The sequence below is a fragment of the Varanus komodoensis genome, unplaced genomic scaffold (genome assembly GCF_004798865.1).
Source record: "Varanus komodoensis strain SLA01 unplaced genomic scaffold, ASM479886v1 scaffold5, whole genome shotgun sequence".
Taxonomy (NCBI): domain Eukaryota; kingdom Metazoa; phylum Chordata; class Lepidosauria; order Squamata; family Varanidae; genus Varanus; species Varanus komodoensis.
The window spans coordinates 50,462,477-50,489,826 of record NW_025336087.1 but is presented as its reverse complement, the minus strand read 5'-3'; the positions used below and the strand labels follow the sequence as shown (position 1 = coordinate 50,489,826).

The following is a 27,350-nucleotide window of genomic DNA, read 5'->3' as shown; positions in this document are numbered from 1 at the left end:
ACTTTACAGTACTTCCTTGCAACACATTTCTGAATGTTTTTGTCATTATTTTTTAAACAGTATGGTAGTTTAATATTCCTAATGGCTTAGAACAATTCCAGATAAGAGTGAACTAAAATGATAATCTCTAACTAAAATTGAATATGTTTTAAGGAGTGTTTTCTGATATTCCTCCGCTGACATCAGATATTGCTTATTTTCTTCAGTATTTTGCTTTCATTGTAATGTATGTTAGGTTATACATTCATGAAGTACCATGAAAATTAATGACCTATATAAACAATGGCTGCCAAAAGTTTCCTAAGATTAGCTCAGATTAGTGCTACCCCCCCCCTTTAATTAGCAGTTAATTCTCCTTTCCTGAAAGTTACATCACAGAGACTCCATGGCACATCTTTCTAGAACGGAGCTGTGCTTTATTTCAGTTTAATTTCTGATCATTGCAAGGTAATGTAGATGTAACAAGTGTGCTACAGGTAATACACAAGGAATTTCTAAGAAGAGTGAAAAGTATCCTTGTTTCTCCAATTCCATAACATACAATTAAAAAGGTATAAAATAACAATTTTTTATTTTGAAAATATGGCAAGAGTCTAAGGCACTTCAAACATTTAAATGCATGTGACTGAAGTGAACATGACAGGGAAAGAAGCATTCCATATATGTGCCTGATTCCATTAGTATTGAACATCTTCCAACATTGAATCATATAGGTGACAATGAATAAAATCTAGTAACAATTATGTGTAAAGTATTGTTTTAATTATGATGGAATAAACAGTGTTGCAAATACTGACTTAATCTTTTATATAAAAGCTATACAAATTGGCAACAACAATTTATTAACAAGTTTCAGGCCATTTCGTTAAGCCATCAAGCCACCAGCTAACATTCCGAAGAGCTAACCACAGAAGCAATCATCATTTTGTATATATAAGCATTAAAACAAGACTCAAAAGCATTTTGGAATGACATTTATAAAAGAGTTCTTGCCAACAAACAATTCTAACAGTAGCAAATATAAATATCTGTAAAGAACATACCTTTAAAAAAGCCAGTAAGATTTGTCAAGGGTGGGCAGAAAAGGGAGAGCATAATTATAAATGGGCAGATAGCTTAAAAGTGTACATAAGGTAACAGAAGGCTATATTCTGCAGCAAAGACTTTATGCCATTTTCTGGAGGCTGAAAAGATGAGCAGGAGGAGTACCCAGAAGGCTACCAGAGCCACGTGGAGGCTACATGTAATCGCTCCTTTATGGCAGCTGTCCCCATACAGTAAGCCTTTCATTCAATAACTTGCCATGATGTCCATTTCTTGGACTAGCTGTAAACCTGTGAGATCCTGCAGCAGCACGGAGAAGACTGCCCAATCAGCACAGCGAACAGGCACGCATGAACAGCTACAGTGACTGAAGTGAAATAATTCCATCTGTCAGCCATACCATGAACACTGATCCTAAGTGGTATTGTCAGCAAGGATGCCATCCTAGCCCTTTTCTTGTCAACATTTCCTCTAGGCATCAGTTTGCAGTTTGCTGGTGTGCTCAGGCACAAGACAGTTACATTCAATATCTGTCACTGTAAAACAGTAACTACTTAGCAGCTTAGGAGAGGTGACATTAGAGTTTACAAATATTTGTGCATTAGCAGTCAAATGGGCTTCTATGGGTAGGACCAGGAGATGGCTTCCTTCCAAGTCTTGGGGTGCCCTGGAAAAGCAAAGAGTAGAGGATCATTAAAGATAGGAAATAATTAAGCTTGTACAGAAAGCCACTGACCCCATCAGCTTATTGAATACTTCTATTGTACTGAGGATCAGTACAAATCCAACCACTGTGTGGTACAAGTCTAAAGCACTGAAACACACAACAAATGCCTTCATGAGGGTGGTTACAAGGCACGTCTCTTAAGTGTCTCCCTGTCTCCAGTGGGCAAAGATGGAAAGAAAAGCAAGTTTTTTTCAAAGTGAAGGAGAGGCACCAAGGTCACTACAGTTCAGTTTCTAATGCTGGGGGGCAGAGGGGCGAGATCAACTCACATTTACTCCAAGACCCTGAAATCCTCTCAACAGGCTTGTCTACAGAAACCCCAAAGCCTTGCATGGAACGTAACTCACCGGGGACTGGGTTTTGGAGAAGTTTGCGTGTGCATAGAGAAGAACAGCAATATCCTTGTGGCCTGCTTCAAGGGCTATTGAAAGTGCAGTGCTCCCGTCCTAGGGGGGAAGAGGCAGAGAGAAATAAAGCATCCATGTCTGTCTAGATCTTTTTAAAAACCACAACTGTGTTCTGATACTAAAAGGTACTGAAATACAGGTCCTGTTATTCAGCCAGCCAAAACAGCATAGAATCCATTAAAAAATCCACTTATTATAATTAAGTGACAAGCTTTGTGCCTTTGTTTTACGAGGCAATTCAATTGTCAGGAGCCTCATAATTTCTCTCAACAAGGGAGTTGGATTATTGCTGAGCATACCATTATCCAAAGAACACTGCAAATATTTCTGTGACTTTGTTTCAGGGGAAAGAAAATTATATTGCTCAGTAAGGTGAAAAGAGAATAAATGTGGAGAAGAGACAAACTATTAATCAAATATAAGAATTAGTTGTGATAACTCCCATTAATTAATGGCATTCTTAATTTCAAACGCTCCGAAAGAGCAAGTTTTTCTTTACAAGAAAGCATTTCCTACATGTGTAATCTGACACAAAAAACAAAGACTACTGCCCTCAGGATTGCACTGTGGCAAATGCATTTAGTGTCTGATTGAAAGAGGAAACTGTTGTCAGGAAGAGCTGATTGATATATCTTTAGTTAGGCACCAGTGAACTCTTCCTGGGCTGTTTGCTTCAGGATTTGCTAGCTCCTAATCCTATTCTCACTCTTTTTCAAGGCTTTTCATTTTTCAAGAGTAATGCTTGTAATCAAAGCACTTGAAAAGAAAGTGACTGTGTTGGTTCATCACACTAAGCTACCCTGTGAATAAGTTACACAATATGGTTTCTTCAAGGAAGAACCCATGGTAAGCCCAGTAGATGATTGCATGGCACAATCTGGTCTGTCTCCCCACTTTGAACACTACCCTTTCTTATTCCCTAGGGCCTTTTTTGGATGGTGGGCTCAAAGTTGCAGCCAGGGTACTTTTTTTTCCTTCCAGCTCCAGAAAAGTGCACAGCTGTGTTCAGAACTTTTAAATTAATTTTTCTTGTTGCTCATCTTTCACAAAGCACTCCTATGGCTGCCCAATAACTGTTCATGTTTCAGCCACCAAAACAACTGGGGAAGTGGAATAAGCAGTATACATTTAAATTGGCAAGGTGAGCCTGCATACACGCTATTTGCCCGCAGTTGCCAAGAAAAGCACCAGTAAAGGGAAAATCAGCAGTTACAGAAAGTGCACCAGAAGTGAGGAGACAATATCTCTTAACAATGCAATCTCTTCAATTTAGGTGTTAAAACCAAACCAAAATGCTGTGTGAGCATCAGTGATGGGCAGCAGTAAGGGCAAGATCATGAAGAGTGGCAAGGGTTTTTGTTATTCGTGCTAAGTGGTTTGCTAGTTGATTCCCTCAACCCATAATGAAATTGTTCTCCTGGGTTTATTATTTATTTAGAAAATTTCTATGCCGCCCCATTCGCCGAAGCCTCGGGACGGCTCACAAATAAATCAATTAAAATACTATAATTAACAATATAGATGACTTCAGATGACTTACCATGGACTACACAACCCCTAGAACAATCCATGGGCTGTAAGTATGCACAGTTGCAGGAAGCAATTTATATTCAGAAGTCATGACAACCATTCATTGCTAGTTTAGTTTGTTTTAAGTTTAGCATTGTATTTTAAATCTTTGTACTGCTGCTAGGTCTTACTCTAGTTCTTACTCTGGTATTTTTATCTTATACTTTCTAACTATTTACATTTTTATACTACAGTTTATGTTTTAAATGGTTGTGAACCACCCAGAGAGCTTTAGCTATTAGCAGTAGGAAAATGTAATAAATATATTAGTCATGACAAAACTCAAAAGATCCAAAGCAACAAAAAACTTCTTTCTTCATTGGTTTAGGTGTACACCTAAACATGTGAACTCTGAATGTAACATTTGAACAGTTATCATACACAGATGATAAGTGAACAATTAATCAAGTCCTTTGAGAAAAATGAATGAACATTCCATATCCTAACACTGGGCTGTTAGCCCTACTCAGAGGATATCTATTAACATCAATGAAAATCAATCAATTGGTTCATATTGAGTAAAACACAGTATTACTTTACTAACATGTGTGCACATTCATTATGCCTTTGTTTCCAGACCAAGAGATAACTAAGCATAGATATGCCATTGTGACTAAATCACCAAATCCATTCTACTCTAAGTTGAATTGGACAAGAACACTGTTTCCCCCACTAGCAACTTTACTACTATTAGCCATGTTTGTGTAATTATACCTAAACAGAAGCCAGGCATTTTGATGTAAGCTAAAATTTGCCCAGCTTTAAAACTCTGCCAATTCTCCTAACTACCTGGTTTCATTCTAAGGCATATTTCAGCCAATGAATCCTGAATTTGAGGAAGCACTGACAACCTGCGAGGGTAACTCACATTGTCTTCCAGGGTGCCATTGCATCCAGGCTGAGCCACCAAAAGTTTGACAATCTCAACATGGCCATGCTCACTAGCACACATCAAAGCACTGGAGCCTTCGTCATCCTGGATGTTGACATCTGCACCGCAAGCCAGCAGTGCCCTCACCATATCTATTCGGCCATGGCTCACAGCAAGCATCAGAGCAGTCTGGCCAGCCTACAGAAACAGAAAGGAACAAAATTGACACTCACTAGCCATCCACTAGCATGGATTAGTACAAGCAAATCCTACCAAAACTGAAGTTATTGCATAAGCTAATAAAACAGAATATCAGTATCTATATCAGTTTTCTCCAACTTGGGGAAGGCTGATCCATATGCACAGAATATAAAGTGGTCAAGATTTTTCTCTTAAATCTGAAGCTACTAGGGTAAACACATATGCAATAACAAAGAGGTTGTCTTGGGACAAGCACAGCTTCCACTGAACTTTACAAATGGCATGCAAAACAATGAAATGCACACTAGTGAATCAAATAATGATTCACCCAGCTGTGCTTCTGCTCTGACTGCCCATCTGCTTTCAAAAAGAAAAAGTAGTGAGGGCATTTCCCGAGAGAATCCACTTAGCTAAAGGATGTTCAAAAAGGGAGTGGATATAGACAGGATGTAGCATGCCTACTAGCTGTTAGACCACACCAGAAAGCAAAACCATTTCTCCTTTTATTTTTATTTTTTGGGCTGTCTATCACTGCTTTGATCAACAGATGATAGCCATAGTAGTACCAACCTGACTGGCTTTAGCATTCACGTCTCCACAAGCAAAGAGTTCTTCTACTATTCTCATGTCTTTCTCAGCCTCTACAGCCGCAAGAGCAGCTAGCATAATGGGGGTATAACCAGCCTTGTTCTGGTGATTTACGTTACAGACATCTGCAGAGGGATAGATGAGAGACTCTCTTGAGAAAGTTGGAAGCCCAGAAGCAGCAATTGTACAAAAGTACTGAATAAACTGTTATTACAGCAGTCTTTTGGAAGTGCAGTGATTGGTTACATAATGAAGATGATTCAGAAGAACTTGCAAAAGGGAAAAGAGGGGCAGGGGTGGTTCTTGAGCCAAGCAAAGAAAACAACTCTTTCTTTATTCTATGCATCAAAGGAGAGCTGGACACAAGAGGGCACAAAGCCACATTTCTTGCAATTCCTAAGACAGTTAACCTAAAGGCAATTGTTCAAAAATTCTATGAACAGAATTGCAGACAGTACCAGCTTCTGGCCAGAATTTCAGATACATAATGAGAAAGCCTCAGACATACACGTGCAAGCATCATATAAAACAGTGAAATAGTGGCTGAAAAATTACAGCATTGTCTCTTGCAGTTATTTCCTTCACACTATTACATAAATATTTTAGCAACACTTTCTATCTTTCTAAAGCTTGCAGACATGATTTGCCAGTTTCCTTCACTAAACAGTATACGTTTGGGGCTAAATGCATTTAATTCCTTTGTGGAAGTGCCAGGGACCAATGAGACTATTCATTTTGTTCATCACTTCAACTTCTTTTCCCACGAATCCCTAAAAGGAGCATCCTATTTGACTTTCCCAGTTGGTCTGGGATGTCCTTATCTTCTAATAATTATAAAAACAAATTATCTGGAAGAAGGAAATCTGCATACTTCTATAATATATCTAGCAAAGAAAATAGCAGCAACAAATGTCCAATGTACATTTTCCCCAAGATTGATATGTACAAGTGACATTATGACAGGAACGGATACTGGAAAGGAAAGCTGCCTCCTTTCTATTCTGCTGATGGAACCTTGTACATCAAAGGACTTCCATTAACAGAGGATCATTAACTGGATACATCACATTATTATTTGTAATGAACTGTCAACTTGTGGTTTAATCCAGTTACCAGTGAAAGACCGCATCCTTAAGACTTCATTCATTTACTAATGAGAATTCTAGTATTCCAAGCCAAAACTACAGGGAAGGGCCAGATGACTTTAGGAATAAACAGGGACACCTGGATGCTAGACAGCTCCTAACAAGATGGCTACAGAAGGGAAGATGATGGTGCAAGGAAAGGAACACTAAAATCTCTGCATGGTTTACTGTGATATCCCAGAAGTAAAACTATAGTCAAACTAGAAATAGGCAAGCATGCCCCCCCCGCCCGCAAAATCAAAATAGCTGACTTACTTGCATCTAAAAGCAATTTCACAATTTCAAAGTTAGAGTGGGAGACACTGTAATGGAGAGCTGTGTTGCCATTTCCATCTGCCATGTTGATGACATGCCTAAGGACTTCAGGAGAAACTTCGTCAAAAGCAGCGATGTAGTCCCCAACCATTGCAGGAATGGCTGACTTTTGGCTTGACACACGAAACCACTCATGCTGGATGGTGTTTAAGCAAAACCGCTGCAAAACATACACACATATTTTCAAAGAGATGTTCTATTTGTAAGTGCTTTCACTCCCATACCAAAATTAAAGGAAAATCAGTCTGTTATTTACATCAATAATGGACAAAATATCCTAAAGCCAGTGCTTTTTTTGTAAAAAAAAAAAAAAAAAGTGCCGGCAGCAGTAAGCACACACACACCAATCCCAAGCAGCTATCTCTCACTATCAGATAACAGATAGCAGACACAATAGCAGCCTGCAGGCACTATGTTAATGACGTTTGCCGCTGATCTGCTACTCCTTCAAAATCACTTTGTAAAATCCATTGAAAAAAAGGTGCCAGAACACTGTTGCGTGCGTTCTATGACAAAAAAAGCCCTGCCTAAAGCCATCACATACATTAAAAATCTTTGTTTGAAAATAATTTCTATCTTTGATTTAATTTGTTATGTTTTGCTAGAATTTTTGGAGCGCACTTAGTTGCAGTCAAAGTATGTTGAGCACTTTAACAGGGCATGACTTTTACCTCCTCCATGAAACCAAATGTGCTCATGGACATTCTGCTTGCAGCACACTGGAGCCTGACTGTGTTGATTCTCCTGAACCTCTTAATCACATTCAGAACCATTGCCCACAGTATCCTTCTGGACTGTCTCAGGCAGATAAGAGGTATGTACTGGCTCCATTCATTACTGACAGGGACAAGAAGCCAGTTCTGGACGGCTACTGCTTCTTCTTTGGGGGGTTGTCTTACAGGTAACTATCGTTAAATTGTTGGTTTATTAAATGGGTTTTTAAGATGGTTGTGTAAGGGCATGGAAGTTATTGTTTTAATGATCACTGGATTTGTTTGTTCAGCTCTTTGTGTTGAGAAACAGATGGGAACTTTTGAAAAGAAACAATAGTCACAACAAGAGAGGGCAAGGGGGAAAGGATCATCTCTGGGAAAAGGATGTGTTGCTCAGCGGATGCGGTGGAACACACCATGAATGGATGTAGCCTGTACAGAGGCAGTATGAAGAGCGCAAGTTCCAGTGTGCTGCATATAATACAAAGCTAACACTAGGTAGCGAAGAAACATGGTAACTGACAATGCAAACATACCCGCTTATGAACCTGTCTCACTCAGAATTAGACTGATACACTCAGAATTAGACTGAGCTTTCTTTTCAGAGAACCACAAATCTCAATGCTAACAAGGACTCCAGATAGAACTTTCTGGCTCTATGTTGCCCACAGTCACCCTCAGAGGTCCTATTATATGATCAGCCAGGAGAGGTTGGTGGATATTCAAAACAGGGCCATTTCAGTAGTAACACCCCAATTGTGGAATAAAAGTAGTTCTTTCCCTGTGTTGCTTTAGACAGGCAGTAAAGACTTTTTGTTCCATCATGCTTTTAATGTTTATTGTTTTTCCGCTACTTGATTTTAATGCTGCTTGCAAATTTTATTATATGGTTTTGTTCTTTGGGTTTTAGGTGAAGTTTTATTGTTTTTATTGTACATTGCTCTGAGCTCCTGCTAGACAGAGGGTGTGATTTTAATAACAAGAACCACAAATATTTATTAACCATGGTTTTTATCTGTACATACACAACAGTTTCTCATTAAAAGGTGCCATAATAACATCTGAAAGAAGACATTTGCTTGACACAACAAACCACCATAGGTAACCAGTCACAGTGCATTGTCATGGAGACACAATTCATATAATTTTTGCAGAATGGCTTATTTTTGATGAGCAAACCATTCTGGGAATCCATGGATTGTTCTAAGGGTTCTTCAGCCACAATGGGTTACTGTGTTATCCAAATCTGGCTTGGTGATTTTGTTGCAGGCTGTTGGGAATGGTCATGGAGTAACTTAGAGATAAAGGTCAACCCTCACCCCGCTTGCTTTTGCAATTTCACTAGTGACTGCAAATACAACCCCCCTACCTTTTTACAAAAATTACTAATTAGAATTACTATCCCCTTCATTTATTTCCCAACTCTTATCGAGGCACACATTTCTCTTTCATTTGGTTCCCAGCCATTAAAATTGTGTATATTACTGCACTTTTTTTTTGTTAGAGGTAACATGGAATAGCAATACTATTACTCTGAAGAGGAGACATGTAAAGTGGAAGGTAGAAGCCTTTCTGGAGTAGCTGCAGACTTAACAACACACTGAAAAGGTGGAAGGCACTAAGTGGGTAATATTGCTTCTATCCCACTTTTGGTGCACCTGCTTTCCCCCATTTACATGTGGTTTCCACTGACCCCCCGGCAAATGACAACTGGCACAAATTAGCCAACATGCAGTCTTGCTATGCCCTTCCTCTGACATCTATCATAGAAAAGCAAATTGATGAGGGAAGACTATACATATTATATAGCCATAAGTATTCACTTATGGGAAGGGCCATCAATATATTTTTTCAAAATGCACCATTTTTAGATACATACATACGGTTTGCAGCCATAAAAATAGTGGCAACAAAGAATGGTAGCAATCTGAGTGGGAGTGGGGAGACAAGATGAATTCTGCTGCAAAGGACACTAGGGTACATGCTGAGGGGTAAGCAGGAGGAGAAAAAACTATAGGGAGCCAGTGATCCGCTGGACACACTGAAGGTTGTTTGGCAAACTACTGACCCACTGTGACTTATTCACAGGGTGGCTTAGCATGATGTGTGAACCCACTCACTGTAGCTCATTTCAAAACACATAATGCTGAAGAGCAACCCAAAAAAATTTGAGTCAAACAGCTTGATTCTGCTAGTTTCATAGCAAGAAGCAGACTTCAGGCCAACTTCAAATTAAAGGGAAACATTGCTATGTTTGGCAAGAGGCAGAGCACATTCCACTTCAGAACATAAATTTCATATGCTCATAACTGAGTGGAACACTCATTCCCTATGATGTGCATTCTCTATACAAACTAGGATATCAAGAGCATGACTAGTGAATGGTAGTGCCTCTTTTAAACCATTTAAGTATACACCTGATGTCTATTTGATACACATTTTATTTGTATATTCTGGCTGCAAAATATACCTGTTTGTCTGTTTCTCTCAGTAGCTACTGGCAGAGTAAAACTGAGGAAAGTGAGTGGGCTGAAGTCTTTTCAGAAAGGACTAAAATTAGCAATGCAGAGGCAAGTCCCTGCTGCTCTAATTTAAGGGATGAACTACTTGGCTTCAACATGTTTGCTCATCTTAGCACACAAATATAGCATACTTCATTCTGTAGCAGTCTCCTGAATGTCCATAATAAATTAAGCAGTATATACAACTAGCTTTCCTGAAGAAATAGCATGAATAAAATAAGTTTTCTGATACTTTCATACTACTTCCCCTCTATGGTCCTAATTATGCATTGCATCATCTGATCAGGAATCTGGGAAGTGACAGCATGTGAAGCAATAAGGTTTTTCTTCTTTCCTTTTATTGATAGCCTATGAAACAAGCAACTACCCATTTCTCATTTATTTTTCTGTATCATTAAAAAGCAAATTTAAAATAACAGAATTATTAGCAAAAATAAAACAAAAGCAGTTGTCTTACACAACTCAGCTTTTAATGTGACAAACATGGCCTATGCAATCTGAAAGCTGTCCTGGACTTACTATCTCTTTGCTGATCATAGCCTTTGGATCATCAATGCTGCTTTTAAGAAGATGGCATGCAGACAGCATCTTTTCACTTAATTCATATCTGAAAAAAGAAAGTGAGGTGCATGTTTAAATTATCACTTTTGAACATCTAAGTTCTGCAGGGAAATGAGAAAGTAGCAAACTCCTTAACAGCTGCTGGAATGTGGCATATTGATTTGGTAACACATGTTGAGTGGAGAGTGTCTGGCAGAAAGAACCATACCATGATGGTTTTCATCAAGAACATATAGCATAACCTTTAGGATAACTATTTGGGACATAGTCCACCAGCCAGAGATGGAGGTAATGCATAGAATCTTAAGCTGTTAAACTCTTTTTCATAAGTATGAATGACTACTAACTCACCACTACCTTCTAACTCTTGGGGGTTGCTTTACACAGAGCAAAAGTGCTTTTTCACCCATGCAAGACATTTCTGGATCCAGCCCAATGACCTCACAAGTCTTACACATTGGATGAGAGAGGGGGAAAATGGATAAATAGAAATGCCAATGCAACTTGAAAATGGAAAAAGAATATTTTTAAAATTAGGGATTCTTAAAGCTATCACAGTTCAGAACTACAGTCAATTTTTTTATAAAGAACCACTAAAATGTACATCAAAATACTACATTAGGGCATGACATCAAATTACTTTTTCTATGTGAATACGAATCATAAGGCTAGATCAAAAGATTAAGAATGTAGGCAACTCAAACACTTTCATTACTACAGCATATACTGGACTTTCCCAAACTTTTCCCCTCTCAGCATTCCTGACCATTGGGCCAGACTGGAGCTCAGGAGAAGTGAAAGCAAAAACATCTGGAGGACACCAGCTATGAGAAAACTGGCAAACAGGATCTTATCTGGGTCAATTTAACCCAAATTGCACATTGTAAACAAGCGAAAGAATTACCCAAGAAGAACATTTTAAACATTCATCATACCGCTCTCGAATTTCCACTTTTTCAGGCTCAGATTCCTGGAGCTGCACTACTTCACTCTGGACAGACTTAACATCTTCACTGCTCAGTGCATGGTCTTCAATTTCAGCATACTGATTCCCAACACACTCATCATCGGACTCTGATGAAGAACTCTCTTCTGAACTAGAATCATCACTTGATGTTGTTTCATACCTATGTGGCAAAATTACAGTGTATATCAACGCACCATTCAATATTTATTCAATACTAAGTGGTTTGCTAAACATAAAATCTGGTCATTCATCACTTAAGTACCTTTGCAACTCCAATCTGTACATAGTACAATTATGGGGACAAAATAACACTGGCTCCAGAAAAGCCTTGTGTCTTTTCCATGGTGCTCATTTTCCCAGCAATAACCAGAGCCTCCACAGAACCTACAAAGGGACCTTCCTGAATGAGATGGGCTGTGGCACGGGAAGCCTGAGGGGAACAGGGAATTTTCAACAAAAGGGTTGGGAGGCTCCTTCCACAGGTAGGCCCCTTGCTTGCTGATTTTTGGGAATCAGCTTCCCCCACACCCCCACACCCCTTTCCCTCAGCCTGTCTGAGCAGCCTATCCCTCTGTATAGAATGTGGGATGGGGGAGGTTCTAGAGGATGTTTGGACAGGAAAGTTGGCTTCCTGGAATCTTCTTTCACCAGCACAATGTTGAAATACACTACAAATAAAGCTTATACTATATTTGTTAAAGCAGAAACAAACCTTCTTTTGTAACCTGCAAAATGATGTTGAGAAGTTGCTCAACACTACTCAGTATTAAGAAAGGTACAGTATGACAAGAATTTTTCCAGTATGGAGAAAAGAGAGATCATGCAAATAATGTGTGAATCCATGAAGATTACAGTATTTCACTACTTGCAACTGCTCGACCTACAAAGGACATTTCTGGCGTTGAGATGCAACTGAATAGCAAGTTTTTAAAGTTTAAGCAAAATGGTGGGGCAAATGAGGAATTTCATGAAACAACGGGACATTGCTACATGAGAACGGGACAGTCTGTGTGTTTATTCTCTGGGGGTGAGAGCATGTTGCAGCAAAGAAAAGTAGTGAACTGCAGGCACATTCAACACAGCCTTTGAACATATAAACAGGGCAGACAGCTGCAATAGCAAACACATTTTCCCAGGAACAAAATATTGCTGTTTGAGTGCTGCCAAAACTGGTTGATTTGTGTCTATGGCCTTGCAGGTGGAGTAGACTTCTTTCAAAACTGGAATTTCTTACCCTCCATTTATACCAACAAATTGTAGATTCTTCTTTGCATTCTCATCTTTTCTCCCATCCTTTTTCTTCATGATGGACTTCAACATGCCATCATTTGCACATACTGTTAGAGAAAGTGCCAAGAACATATTTTAGTAAATGTCTTGCACCACTGTGCATTCAACTGGTTTCAGGTCTAATTAGGTTAGCCTACATACTTTGTACTTGTGGGAACCAACCAGAATTGGCCATGTCACAATTGCACTTGACAGTCACATCCTTCCCACTGTCTACATATTAATGTGTGTGAATGTAGAGCTCCACATGGTTGGGATCCCAGACTGCAGACCATCTTCATGTGAAGCTCTACATATGTAGAGAAGTACACACACATCCTGGGCAGGATGGCTGAACACATGGATGGCACCACCATTAGGCATTTTGGCTACAGGACATCACATTCCCCCTCCACACATTCTTTCAATGTATGTGGGGGTTCTCTAATGCCTCCAGAAGATGTTTTCTACAATCTAGACTAGAGATGCATCTTGCTTCTACCATTATTCAAAATGTAATTTAATCTATTTGCAAAAGGCAGAAAAAATAGGTATTTTGATTGCCATTTGTCCATTTTTCCTTTTGACGGAAATTATAAATCATGGTTCAAAGCCTATTAAGAGAGGATTAAAATGAGATGCATCAGACAAGAGACTGATGCAAGAGAATCCAATTTCCTGCTTACTCTAACATATATATTTCCTTTAATTTGTGTTCCAATGGACATGATATGGCTGCTGAGATACTTATATTTTCTATTCAAGAACTGTTTGGTTGGTAAGCCACAAACAATGCCAACAATATTAATAAAACAGGCTACACATTTGTCCTGATGGGAATATTTTTTCTATAAGAATTAATTACATTTTTTTTTTACTTTGTATCACCGAGAACAAGGCTAGGTTTGGGCCTTGAGCAAGCACAGAAGCCCATATGTGTGTTGCACAGAGACCGCAAGGAAGGAGGAAGCCACAGTGAACATATTTTTAAAGAAACTAATATAAACAACTGTAACAAATTTAGGCAACATTACCATAAAGGCCAGAGGCAAGCTGGTCATCTGTTAGATTAATTGGAGACGCTGGGCAGTCTTGAGAAGTTGTAGCTTTCCAGTCTGGTCCTGTTTCTAGGACAGCAGTCTTCTGCTCACTTATGGTCCCAATCTCCTGTCCCAGTTTCAACATTACAGAGCTTGAAACTAAATGGGAACTACCAGTGTGGCCATGAGGAGCCTTTGGCAAACTATCTTCTGTTGGCAAGAAAGGAAGTAGGTGACTGGATCAAGTTTTGCCAAACTAAAATGCTTCTCCTTTATTCTATTCATGATTTCAGGTATTTCCTCCACAGAGTGATAATCCAGAGCAATACTTTATACAATATAAGTGGTGTTATCAAAATGGTGCTATTGGTACAATCACTTTCACTACATTCAAGGCATATTTCAGCCTTTCCCAACTAGGTATCTTCCTGATGTTTTGCACTACAACCCCAGCATTCCTGACCATTGACCATACTGGCTGAATTTAATGAGAGTCTAAAACATCTAGGGAGAACCAGGATGAGAATCCAGTTATATTCAGCGAGCCCCTCTTCTTGTACTCTTCTCCACTTCAAGCTCAACTCTACCTTTCCAACTGGACAAAACAATACAGTTACAATTATAGTATGTGTCTTCAAAGGTAAAGATATAAAGCCATGCATTTGTTTTTCAGCTTTGAACTCTTATGTCCAGGTCCTTAAAACTGTGATACATAGGTTGGACAGCTGAAAGATTTGAATGATGTTATAATGTATATTGAAGAAAAGATGACATTCATATCTCCTTAAAACAACATATGAATTCTTGTTCACCACATACAAAGCATGTAAAGAAAGACATACACTAAGTTTATTTGAACATATGCACTTCATGACCTTTACATGTTATTCATACACACACAGGCACAGGGAAGAAAAGTAAATGCGCACATGTGCACTCATTCAGGCTCTCGCCAGGCTGAAATTATTCCCTGGAAAGTATCAGGAGAGCAAGCCAATATGTAGATAGTAAAAAATTAGTTGCATTCAAAGATGCCATTTTGGTAGTACAAAGTCTCAGTCATTGAGAGAAGCTCATTTTCAGTTCTGCCAAGTCTAATATTTTGAATCAGCTTGCACAAGGCATTACACAACTAATTTCACCTTTGTTTGGCTAGATGTTGTTTGCAGTAGCTGTGCAAACTGCTAGTGCAGGGATAGGGAACACATGACTCCAGATGCTGGAAGGCTGCACCTCCCCATCAGCACAGCCAATGAGGGGTGACAGAAGCTGTAGCACCCGAGAGCTATGCATTCCTCAACCCTGTACTAGCACTCATGTAACCTTTAATAGAATAATGATACTTCTTACACTTTTTCCCACAAGCCTAACACTGAATTCAATAGCAGTGCTATAGTAGCAGAGATAAATGAATAATAATGTCATACATGCCTATTCCATTACATTCAGTGGGATGTACCATCTGTTTGCAGTTATTAAGCATATTGGCTCACTGCAATTGTTGGAGCAAACCTTTGAATAAATAACAAATTTATTTTAAATGAATGCATATGTAGAAGAATAAATTTGGGGAACTCTTCTCAAGTTTAATGGAATTAATCCAAAGAATAGGCACTTTAAAATGTCTCCCTCCCTTTCTTCCTTTTCTAATTTTGAGTGTATGTACAACAGAACTTGGGGATTCAAGTTCTTCGGATGATTTTCATATTATTGATTAAAATCTTTCCTCTTCCACGGAAGCTGTGCTACTTTTTCATGCTTCTCTAAATACACACAGATATGTTTTTTCATTATTTGATGACATTTGTAATTGCTTCCTTATTAAAAAATATAATCTTGTTCAATAGTTCAATTTGTTTTGACAAAGATCAACAGGTCCCTAGCATGATGCCCTTTAGATGTTTTGGGCTTGGTCAGCTAGTGACACTAGTCCAAAACTACTAGAAGGCACCACATTGGGAAAGGCTCTAATTTGTGAATCAGCCTTCAATTATTTTGATTCAGTTAGGTCAATTTTGTTCCACAAATGAGGCACACAAAGTGACACACTTTATATAAATAAAATCTGGGCATTTGTTAAAATACTAAAATATAACTGAAATATATAAAATAAAATATTATAAATATTAAATGCTATATAAATATTTTATTTTATCTCTGCATATAACTGACATATATAAAATAAAATTTTAAAATATAACTGAAATATAACTGAACTGCAGGGGCAGGGACAGGGGCGGGTGTGCACAGAGATAATTTTCTCTGAGCAAGTCCAAACTCGGAGGAAACGATCTCCTTGCGAGTAAGCTGCTGCACGGCAAGGTGCCAGCTTACTCACAAGGAGATGGGCTTGGACTCGCTCCAAAATTCCGTGAAAGACTGAGACCACAAACGCTGAACTGCGACTTCATGGGGGTATAGTGTAACGCAAAACAATTTTAACTGAAAACTTTTTCAAATATTTAATTCAGTCTATCACTGTTCTATATTTCTTACCAGAACTCAGAAATTCTTAAGGTTATTTTAAAAAGGTACTATTTGTTTTCTGACTGAAATCAAAAGTCATCAGTAAGTTCTCCTACAGCACAAATCTAAACATCTGGAGATGAAACAGAACCCCTCTTCATTTAATGAGACCACAGGTCATTTCTGTATTTCCCTTCTCTGTCTTAGAAATGGTAATAATTTTGCCTGGATATTTCATAGGTATTTGTTAAAACTGGGGTATGCAGAAATAACTTGCTTTATTTAAAATATCTATTAACTCATGACTTTCTGAGAGGCTTACAAAGCGAAACATACAATATTAAAAAAGAGAGAAGGAATACAGTATATTGAGAATGAATTATTCTGGTTTTTGCCAACAGATACCACAAAGAGGCTCTGTGCCCCTCTGTCAGGGATGCTATTAATGCATCCTATATAGCAGATCTTGCACTGAGCAGTTGGACTGGAGTGAATGATCTCCCAGGTCCTTTCCAACTGTATGATTCTATATGGTATACCTGTGGCAAACAACAAAAGCTAGTCTAGAAAGCAGATTAAGTCTGCAATCTTACGCACCCTTAGCTGACAGTAAGTCCCACTGAACTTAATAGGGCTTTCTTTTGAATAGAGAGGCATAGGATGAAGGTATAAATAATGTAAATGAATTTACCTAGTGAAATATAGGAGAATTCAACTTCTGTGCGTGTTTTAGAGCTCTCCTGGAAAGATGCTAAGGGCAGCTGGAAGATACTGGCATTTACTCTGTCTTTGACCCACCAATAAATGACAATTCTGTGCCTTTGTTTTACTCAATCCTACATATCCACGCACACTCATATACAGACACAGGTGCGTCTGTGCACACACACACACACTAAACAACACTAATACCATAGCTCTCAATAGGAATAAAGTAACTATCTGGTATATTTGACAAAAACAATGAATCCAGACTTCTGTTGCTGCTGCTCCACTGATTTTAACAAAACAAAAATTTGCATATGAATTCCCACCTTTTTTTTTTAAGTTACTTTGGGGAAGTAAATATGCTTTTCAGGGAAACTGTAGAATCAAAGCAATGAAAAAAAGTAAAAAACTGAGAATGCTAGTAGGGTGTTATGCTGGCAAAAAATAATGGTGTAATTAATTATGCAGGCTTCCTGCAGTTAAAAATGAAAGTTTTTTCATGTTTGAACAAAATGAGGCCTTTGGCTAGGATGTGAAATGCAAGTTCCACTAAAATACCTTTATTAGCAGCTGATCTAAGTCTCTACCTGTATCTAGACAGTCTTAACTTTCTTACCTCCATGGCTGACATGGCAGTGTGAGTTGTGTTCAGATAAATTTTGTAAAACCCTGGACTATCTTTAACAAGCTAAAGGTTTTGTGCAGCCACTTTCAGCAACTACAGCACAAATAACAGCAGATTACAAGATGTTGTAAGCATGGCTGTATCTCCTGTGTCTTGTACAAGGATCAGCAGTATTTAGCATGACCAGCTGTATAAAGATCAGGAACTTAAAGAGAGATCTGCATAGCTTATTGCAAATAAGCAAGAATTAAAAACACAATTGGTTATGGGAAATTCAAAAGTATAAACATAAGGAAAACAATTGTGAAATGTTTGTGAAAATGAGACTATTTATGCTAAGAGTTTTTCAATTCTATAAAATACTTCTAGCCATACTTTTAGCATTACATCCTGCCATTAAAGACAGCCTGAGCTCCTAAGATCTTAACTATATTAGGGTCAAATACCCAGAAAACATAATAGATGATTACTGAGTTACTGGGTATCTTTAGCTATTTTAGGTATTCAAGAATGATACCACTTGCTGCTTCACTGGCATTTGTAGCATTAAGACAGGAATCTCTTTCCTGCAAGTAATAATATCAACCTGTTTTTCAAGACCGTACTCTATTTCACCTCATTAAGACATCACCAGGTTAGACGAATGAAAAACTCTGTTCCAACATACCTGTTGCAGCAGTTTTGCCCATGCATTGCCTTGGAATATCTAAGTTGCGCAGCTCCTCCGTGCTTGCATATTTCATGACAGTGTTGATGGAAGATAGGGTGCTGATGAGCTGAGAATTGAGAGAGCCAATTTGCGAGTGTGGCTCTCCAAAAGCGTCTGCTAGTTCTGAATAATTTTCAGCAAGAAGCATCTGCTGTTCTTGAACAAGCTTCTGAACCCGTTCAATGTAGTGATCCAGGCCCGTTCCCATCTCAGGTACAGTGAGTGAACTGCCCTCCATAAGGTTTCCTGATGCAAACACAGATTCATCCCCAACACCAATACTTCTAGTGCTGGGTGGGACTAGCGATACTGGAGGAGGCCCGCAGGCAATGTTTCTCATTTTTAGGCCAACTAAATAGTTCTCATTGATACTGATCTGCCCCACCCCACAATCTTTGGTCTTTGCTAGGGAAGATTTATCAAAGTTAGCCGTGGAAGAAATCAGAGTCCCCACACCAATGGAACGCGTTTTAGGAGCTGCATTTACATCCTTGACCCTACCGTCTCCAACAGCCACAGTCTTCATTTCCACAAACACAGTATTTGTCTGTTTATCAGAAGTGCTTTGGAAAGTGTTGGTGCTGGAATCCATCAAGGTAGCCATATCCGTGTTGGTGAACTGGTCAGTCTTTTCTAATACTGTATTGGTTCCCTGGGTAGCTGTACAAGGCACTGCTGTGACCCCAGAATCTGCTTTGCAACTATGCTCTGTTTGCATGCTGCAGGACATTTTTTCCTTTGTTGAAAGGAGAGTCAGATCCAAACAGTCGCCACAGCCTACTGACCGCACTTCCTTGATTTTCAGTTCTGCCTTGCGCAGGGTTAGATTATCCACAGACCCCTCTGTATTGACCCCAGTTTCACAGATACTCATTTCTGTGCCTACACACTTGTTGCCTATCTCAACAGAGCTCTCAGTGCCCTGGTCACAGACTTCTTTTCTCTGCTTCACAATCCACCAATTCATGGGCACATCTGGACCCACAGCTGAACTCTGCAACATAGGCCTACACAATACCCCAACACTTCTCATTTGGAGAAAGCTCCCTACACATGAATCAACAACCGCCACATGATCTCCCACCATTTGGTCTCTGGTTTGTACTACTGCTTCAATGGCTCTGTTGAAGACAAGGGGTTGTGCCATCAGTGCCTTGTCCATTTTTTTCCTGGAACCAGCTGCCTGAAGCTCATGCTTTAATTTGGTCATCTCCCTATCATGAGTGGTTTCCCTCAACTGAACCTCCAGCCGGTATATTTTCTCTTTGAGGGCTTCAATAGTCTGATGCTGGAGCTCTATTTCTCTCTCAGCCTCCGTAGACAGACCAAGCATTCCCTCTGTCACCCCAACAAGAGCATCTTTAGTCTTATGTTCTGTCCCTACTGCTACATCCCTGCATACTCTTAAAGCTCTGCTGTATACAACAATATCATTCATGTTTTCTTCTCCACCTACAGCAACTGACCTATTTTCTTTTGCTATACTCGCTCGGTTAACTCTCAGGTTAGATGGAATATCATAACTGCTATCCTGGATTTTCTTCTCCAAGGCTTGCATTTCAGCAGTCAACTGCCTGAACTCTTCTACCTTCTCTGGGTTATGTTCTGCACTTCCTATGTCTTCCTCACAGTCTATATAAAGTTCCCCACCTGTTTTGACAGGAGATAGATGCTTCCATTGCTCTGCATTTCCTGCACTGTAAGATCGCTTTCTGAAGTAGCCTGTGTCATTCTGGTTGACTATTCTTTGACTTTTAAGCTTTGCCATTATCTGCCTCTTTTCTTCCTGTAATACCGAAATCTTAACCTGGAGCACAGGAATAGTCTTTACTTGCTCCTCAAGCTCCTTGAGGCGTTTCAAAGCAATAGCCATCTGTTCCCTGATATGCTGAAGGTGCACAGGGCTCACATTGGTCACAGGTGTTGAAATACCTGAACTCATGGGGCTATGCCGGATGGAACTGCCCACAGAGGATGCTAGATGAAGGTTAAAATCTCCATTACCCTGATATCCATTCTGAAACTGCTGAGACATCTGGTTGTGTCCACTGGATCCTACGAAGGAAGGAAGTGAACTTGTTGAGCCCATGGCACCAAAACTGGAAAGCCTGGGTCTCCGTGTTTCTCCTGGAATTGCCTGCATGGTTATTTTTTCCTGCTCCAGTCTTCTCCGTGTTTCCATTAAAGTTTTTGTGACACGAAGATTGTGCCTAGGAAGCTGTGGTGAAGGAGGCAGTAGTTGTTTGCTTTCAGGTATTGTTAGGAAGCTTGGGGAGGCTTCAAAGGACAAGTGTGGCCTTGTGGTGGTGGTGCTTGCTGGGCTTCGTGCTGCAAACACTGAAGATGAATGTTTGTTTTCATCACTGTTGGATGAAGAAAGGGATTCATTTGATGTCCATACCCCAAATTGGTTTGAGGTGTTTTTGACAGCGACAAAAGGTGGCGTTGCTTTTCGCTTTTTCTGTATGTTCAACTTTTTAATAGTATTTCCCTTTTGTATATCTTCCACGTACTTGAGAAAATCTAGGTCAAGCTGGTAACCATACGGGGTTTCCACAAAATAGGGATCTTTCTGATCCTTCTCATCCTCTCCATTCAGCGCATTTTCATCCTTTTCTGAAAGAGAAAGTAACCACACAGAACAGCTTAAAATCCTAAACAAAGTTAAATTTTAGATACATTACTCAAATGCCAAAATCCATGTTCCATACCAGAGAATCTATTTTTAGACTCAATTTTTATAATTCTATTATTCATTCTTAGCATGCAATTTCCATTTTAAGTGTTCAACTGAAATTTAAAAAACAACATACATGAATATATTTCTGGAGGTGTTGCATTAAGCCATCCGTTTATCTGCCTGTGTTTATAGTTACCACCCAATCCTGCATTTCTAGTGCATCACCAATATGTTTCCCACACACTGTACCTTTATGGAAGGTACATTGCAACGCAGCACACTTATAAGGCAAGTCAAAACTGTCTACAAGATCTAAGGGTTACAAAAATAATTTCTCTCTCAATTTAACACAGCTTCAGTGATCCACAGAGGTGTTAATGTTGTTCAGATGTTAAAAACAAAGTAGTCTGAAGTTACAGCAATTCCCTGCTTAGAAGCACATTCATTTGCGATTGCTCATGCTACCTCTTTTACAATTCCTATACTGTGCGGAACCAGTAGAGTTAGAACTATCCAGCAGACCCGTTTCCAGTGCAGTCTAAAATATCTCATCTGAAAGAGAAACTGCCAGCTCAGATGTCAGGGCAGCACAGCTTCCTGCAGACACAGGAGACACATGTCGCACTAAAGCATTCTAAATAAAACTGCAGCAGATTGGCTGAGTTTCTGCGGGCCAAATATTTATACCTATTACCTGCTGGCACAGAGACACACAGCAAGGATTTAGAACACCAGAATAACACATTCAGATTTCAGTTGCATTACCTTAAAGTTTCTCTGCTTCTAAAAATCCATGCACACTCTGTCCAAAGTCTACCAAAGTCTACCAGATCTTGGACTATTTCCTGGAATTACTGCTTCATACGTCATACAAGCTCCTCGCCTGCAAAATCCCTGCTTCTCAGCTCGCTCATTCTTCACCCCATAAAGGGAAATAGTGCCCAGCAAAAGAGTTGGCAAAGCTTCACAGGCCGTGCATTTTCCAGTGGATTCACACTCGTGGGGGAGGGAAGCAGGCAGGCGGGGGGGGGGGGGAGACACGTATTTCCTTTTTCCACTCCTTTTCAGTACACACTGATTTTTAAAAGAGAAGCCTCTCAAAAGACTCACAATCACATGTTTTCATTAATGTTTAACACCACTACAAAATAGGTAATGGGATATAATGTTTGTACTTTCTTTTAAGATACTCTGTAGCTACACAAATTTATATTAAGCCTCCCGAAACCCTGAGTTCTGTGTGCCATCTCCAGAAAGTTTAATGGCAGCCACTTAAAAGCAAGTTACTCTCCATGCTAATACTCCTGAAAAGGATATAGACACATGCAGGCTGCTTCCCATGGCATTTGACCACTGTGTGTGTACAGAGAAAACGTTTACACCAGTGGAAAATGGTATGTGACAATTATGCTGGGTTTCCACAGGCAGAACTGTGCATATATATTTCTTCCATCCACAGAAGTCCATAGAAGACACTTATTTTTAATGTTTTTACTTTAGTTGACAGGTTCTAACCCTCAGTTGACCTAGTTTGCAAGTACCATGGGTTCATTAATAGTTGGCTGGCTGGAATCAGGAGCAAGTACACACTCCTGACTTTTGCCCTTACTTACTTATTATTTATTTATTTATTTATTTATTTATTTATTTATTTATTTCCTATACTGTGCCATAGCTGAAGCACTCTGGGCAGTTTATGGTGATTTATCTACCCACCCACCCACCTAATTAATTAGATTTATTAGCTTTTTTCTTACAAACTCAATGTGGCTTACGACTCTCATTCTTATCCCCACAACAACCACCCTGTGAGGTAGGTTGGGCTGAGAGCCTGTGACTGGCCCAAAGTCACCCAGTTGGCTCCATGGCTGAATGGGGACCAGAACAGCAGTAGACCGCCTGAGTCCCAATCCCATGCTCTTAACCAACACACCATATAGACTCTCAATGTATAAAACATAATAATAAAAATACAATGCAAATTACATAAAACAACAATGTTAAAAATTAAAATTAATTTAATTAGCTTTAAAATATAGCAAATAATACAACACACTCCTGCTTTGCATTTGGTTTAGCAAACTCAAGAAAAGCCCATTTCTATGTTGCTTTATAAGACATCCAGCCCAGTCTCTCTGGGTTGTTGAGGTAAAAACCCTTCAGAATTTTAACCTAACAACATGCCAAGAAAAGAAGAAAGAAAACCATACACAATCACATCAGCAGTCACTAGCAAGCTTAGGTAATGACGCTGACACACACAGAGCCAAAAGGGGGTCACTAAGGAACCAGAGGTAGTTATCGGCCAGCCTGGAAACACTTAAAAAAGAAAACTTAAAGAGGCCCACTCCCCCAACACGCACCCAGTTGCAAGAAAACCAGCTTAATGAGAAAGACAGAGAACCGCAGCCAGGGGAAATGGAGTGGCTTGCAGGAGAACTTGTCAAGCTGGCAGACTAAACAGGTGCACTACTCTTAGAAAGAGAGATTACAGTGCAACGCTGGATTGTAGCCCAGAGGTAGACAATTGTGCAGCAAGGGCCAGGTCCAATATCCAGCAGCCCCAGGCAAGGCTAGGAAAGATCCCTGTCCGCCAATAAGCTAGACTGGACAGAGTGCAGATGTACCAATGGCCTGGCTGGATATAAGGCAGCTTCTTAACTCTAAGTATGGTGTTAAAATTAAGAATTATATATAAAACCTTAACTAACCATTTCAACACAAATTACACAACGTGACACATTCTGTCTGCATTGCTATGTTGGTAGGGAAGTAAACTGCTCTATGCTTTGTCCTCAAACGGAGAAGTAAAAGAGAGTCTACTCTAAACTGAGCAATGCACTCAGCTCAGTTATTTTGGATAAGAGGAAGACAATAGTGGGCCCATGCTTTTCCTAACTTATAATAGAACGGCCCTCTTCTACTCGTTTTGTAACATTTAAATGGAGTTCTTATTTTATATGGGTTTTAGAATGCATTTTATTTATTTTTATGCAAACTATTTAATAATCTCATGCTATCAAGCCCTATAACTTATATGGTTACACTTCAAAATGTCTGCATTATCTCTTTCAAAAAGCCCCTCAAACACAGTGGTAAAATTAGCCCTCCATCTTGTAATGTTAAACTTAAAATTTGCTCATCAAAGTAAAACTTTCCAGCAGTAAAGTGCATACTCTGAAGAAGTTCTAGCATTAAAACAGCAGTACAAATTCACTTCTGTTTAAAACAAAAGGCAGCACTGTGCTTTATTTTGAAATGTTTCATTTTATATAGCAAGCAGCAGTATAATAAACATGACAGGACTACAAGGTATGAATAAATTATTAGGATTCTTGAGGAAGTGAGTCCACCTCTTAAACAAACATTCTGCTACATGTTCTGACAACACAGCAAATACAGTCTTTGCTACCAGTATTACTACATAAAAGTGATTTATAACACAAATAAAAAATCAAACTCTCAGCTATAATTTACGCTAACTTCAATGAAAAAGATATTCTACAGCTACATAATACTATCAGAAACATTACAGTAAAATGAAACTCCAAGCTAATAAATTTGGTTCCATTTTAGGAAGGGTCAGACAGAGTTGTCAACCACCCATTACTTTACCGGTTTAACTAGAAAAACTGCATTCTGCCAAATAACCAGTTCCACTACCATCAATTTGATACCAAACATCTTCCTAAAGCTTTTGTTCTCAGCAGCAACATCCATCCCTCAAAACAGGGCTATTTTCCAGTTTTCACCAGCTGGGGTATAAGGCCAGCTATTTTCCTCCCCACCAAATCAGACTTGTACAGAAGATGTGTCCCTACCAACGGGTGGGAAGGAGATGCCACTTGTAATGACTAAGAGCAATTTTTACATGTTTACTTCATGGAATGGACAATACATTGACAAGGTACAATTAAAGCTGTATCAACTGCTAGATTACGTTAATCAATATTGCAAGACACCTAATAAATATTAATATTTAAATATTTAAAAGATGGATAAAATGTTCTATCATTTAGTAGAGCTTCAGGATACCAGTTTAACAAACAAACAAACAAACAAATAAATAAATAAATAGGTTTGCGGTATATCCAGCCCTTTAAATTGTATAAACACAGCACATACAAAGCAGAATCTTCTATGAAACACTCCAGCATTCAATTTCTGGACTTGCTGCTACCCTTCTTCATCAAAATGCTTTGCAAACAAACACCATTTCTTCTGATTTGAAGCTTTTGTCAGCTTAGTCAAAACTATTTTGGTGCAATTATTGTCAAGTTCTATTTCACCATTAGTTTTGCTTAAATATTTAAAAGAACAGAAAACTGTTTCTCTTCCCTTCTCTCTTAACAGTTTATTTTCAGCTTCTACCATATTAGGATTAGCTGCACTTTTCTTCTTGCAAAGGAGCAAAGAGACATATGCACAGATGAAGAAATTCAAGCACTAAAAATATGATCACACCCTGTATGTACATAGAGTAAATATGCAGTAGTTGCACTGAACGCATATATATATATATATAATATACATATATATATATAATCAATAGCATACCAAAGTCAAAAATAACTACAGAAACACTGTGGCTCTTGTGGGGTTCTTTATTCTTTATTCTTAATGCGTAAAGTTCTGAATGGATATGATCTAGGATCCACTTGCTTATCTTTCTGCCAGTCCAAGATATTTGCAAAGCTCTCCTCCAGCACCCTATTTCCAACGTATCACTTTTATTCCTGTCAGTTTGCCTTACTGCTAAACTTTCACACCCAAACCTAGTGATCAGGAGTACAATTGTGTGGATAATCTGGCCCTTGTTCCCCAGTGAAACATCCCTGCATTTGATAAACTTGTCTAGTTACTTCACTGCTGTCCAGTTCCAGTCTTTGAATTTCTTGACTACAGTCTCCCTTTGAATTGATGACTGAGCCAAGGTGTGCAAAATTTTTCACAATCTCAATTTCTTCATTTGTTGGCAATAAAGTCCTGTAATTCTTTGCTTTCTTAATATTCAACTGCAGTCCTGCTTTTGCCCTTCTTTCACTTTCATCAGGACTCATTTCAATTCATTGCTGCTTTCTGCAAGTAAGATGGTATCATTTGTCTATCTTCAATTATTGATGTGTCTTCTGTCAGTTTTCATTGCTTCCTGTGATCCTAATTCAGCTTTTCTTATAATATGTTCTGCATACAGATTGACCAGCTAGAGAGATGGAATACAGGCTTGGCTGACCCCTTTGCCTATAGGAAACCATTCCTTTTCTCCATATTCTGTCCTAACAAAAGCTTCTTTACATTATATAGGCTATGTATCAGGACAATCAGGTGCTGAGGCACACCCATTTCTTTCAGAAGCATCCATAGTTTTCCATGATCCACCCACTCAAAGGCTTTGCTATAGTTTATGAAGCAGAGACTGATATAATTGTGCTTCCAGAAGTAAACCCCAGTCAGGCTTAGTCCCAGGCAGTTAATTCAATGCAAGTTGTTGTGCTGGTGCTAGAGAGGGCAGCTGCAGTTGCTGTGAATCAGTGAGACAGCAGACAACACTTAATTGGTAGCTTCAGAGTTCATGACATGCAGTACCTCAGCTTGATCTCTGTTTAAAAAGTTGAGATACGACTTCTGCCTACATACACAGCCCCATCATAAGAGAAACAATCCAACCAGAGTGCCACAGTATCCCCATTTCATCCAAAGCAGAAACAGTGTGATGTTGTTATGATATCCTAGCCTGCTCCAAGGTGGTAGCCATACTTTCCTGGTTCAGGAGAAATGGGAAACTATGGTTAGAAGTGTTTGGGTTGATTGCTCATGTCAGAAAGGGAGGAGCAAAGGAAGGTGACTAGGCAAACTCCTTGTTTTTATTTAACCTGAGACAGAATTGTCTGTGGAAATAAAGTATCTCAGAAGGGATTAACAAAAGGGGAAACACCTTAGCCTCAACATTCAGCATAACTGAATGCCTGAAACCTGACCAGGCACTGCTATTTATTCAGTTTGCCAGCCTGTATAATACTGGTCCCTACCCCATACGACTTCCTCACATAGCAGTACGCAGTTACCAAATACTGTTGAGAGTTTTGATGCCTCGCCAATAAGTCAAAGCAGCTTGCTCAAATGATGAAATAGAAAAGACAAAGAGTCTTGTGACACCTTAAGGACTAGCTAATTTATTCCAGCATATGTTTTCACTGACACTGTCTACTTCATCAGATACACA

General features: G+C 39.1%; 1 protein-coding gene across 2 annotated transcripts in view; it reads right to left on the bottom strand.

Annotated features, from left to right (window-relative positions):
• Positions 1–554: 554 nt before the first annotated feature.
• KANK1 (KN motif and ankyrin repeat domains 1) overlaps positions 555–27,350 on the bottom strand; it is a 131,253-nt gene continuing 104,457 nt past the window's right edge. Inside the window, exons 1-11 of one of the 2 annotated variants that reach the window (XM_044446594.1) lie at positions 21,593–21,660; positions 18,406–21,063; positions 13,934–14,149; positions 12,865–12,967; positions 11,599–11,790; positions 10,622–10,709; positions 6,808–7,027; positions 5,390–5,532; positions 4,616–4,816; positions 2,119–2,217; positions 555–1,711 (exon numbers count right to left, since the gene is read on the bottom strand). In XM_044446594.1, coding sequence (XP_044302529.1) covers positions 1,646–1,711; positions 2,119–2,217; positions 4,616–4,816; positions 5,390–5,532; positions 6,808–7,027; positions 10,622–10,709; positions 11,599–11,790; positions 12,865–12,967; positions 13,934–14,149; positions 18,406–20,629 — 3,552 coding nt within the window. In that variant the 5' untranslated portion in view covers positions 20,630–21,063; positions 21,593–21,660 and the 3' untranslated portion in view covers positions 555–1,645. Of the gene's footprint in view, positions 1,712–2,118; positions 2,218–4,615; positions 4,817–5,389; positions 5,533–6,807; positions 7,028–10,621; positions 10,710–11,598; positions 11,791–12,864; positions 12,968–13,933; positions 14,150–18,405; positions 21,064–21,592; positions 21,661–27,350 lie in introns of those variants that run through there. The other variant, XM_044446593.1, reaches the window with a different exon arrangement.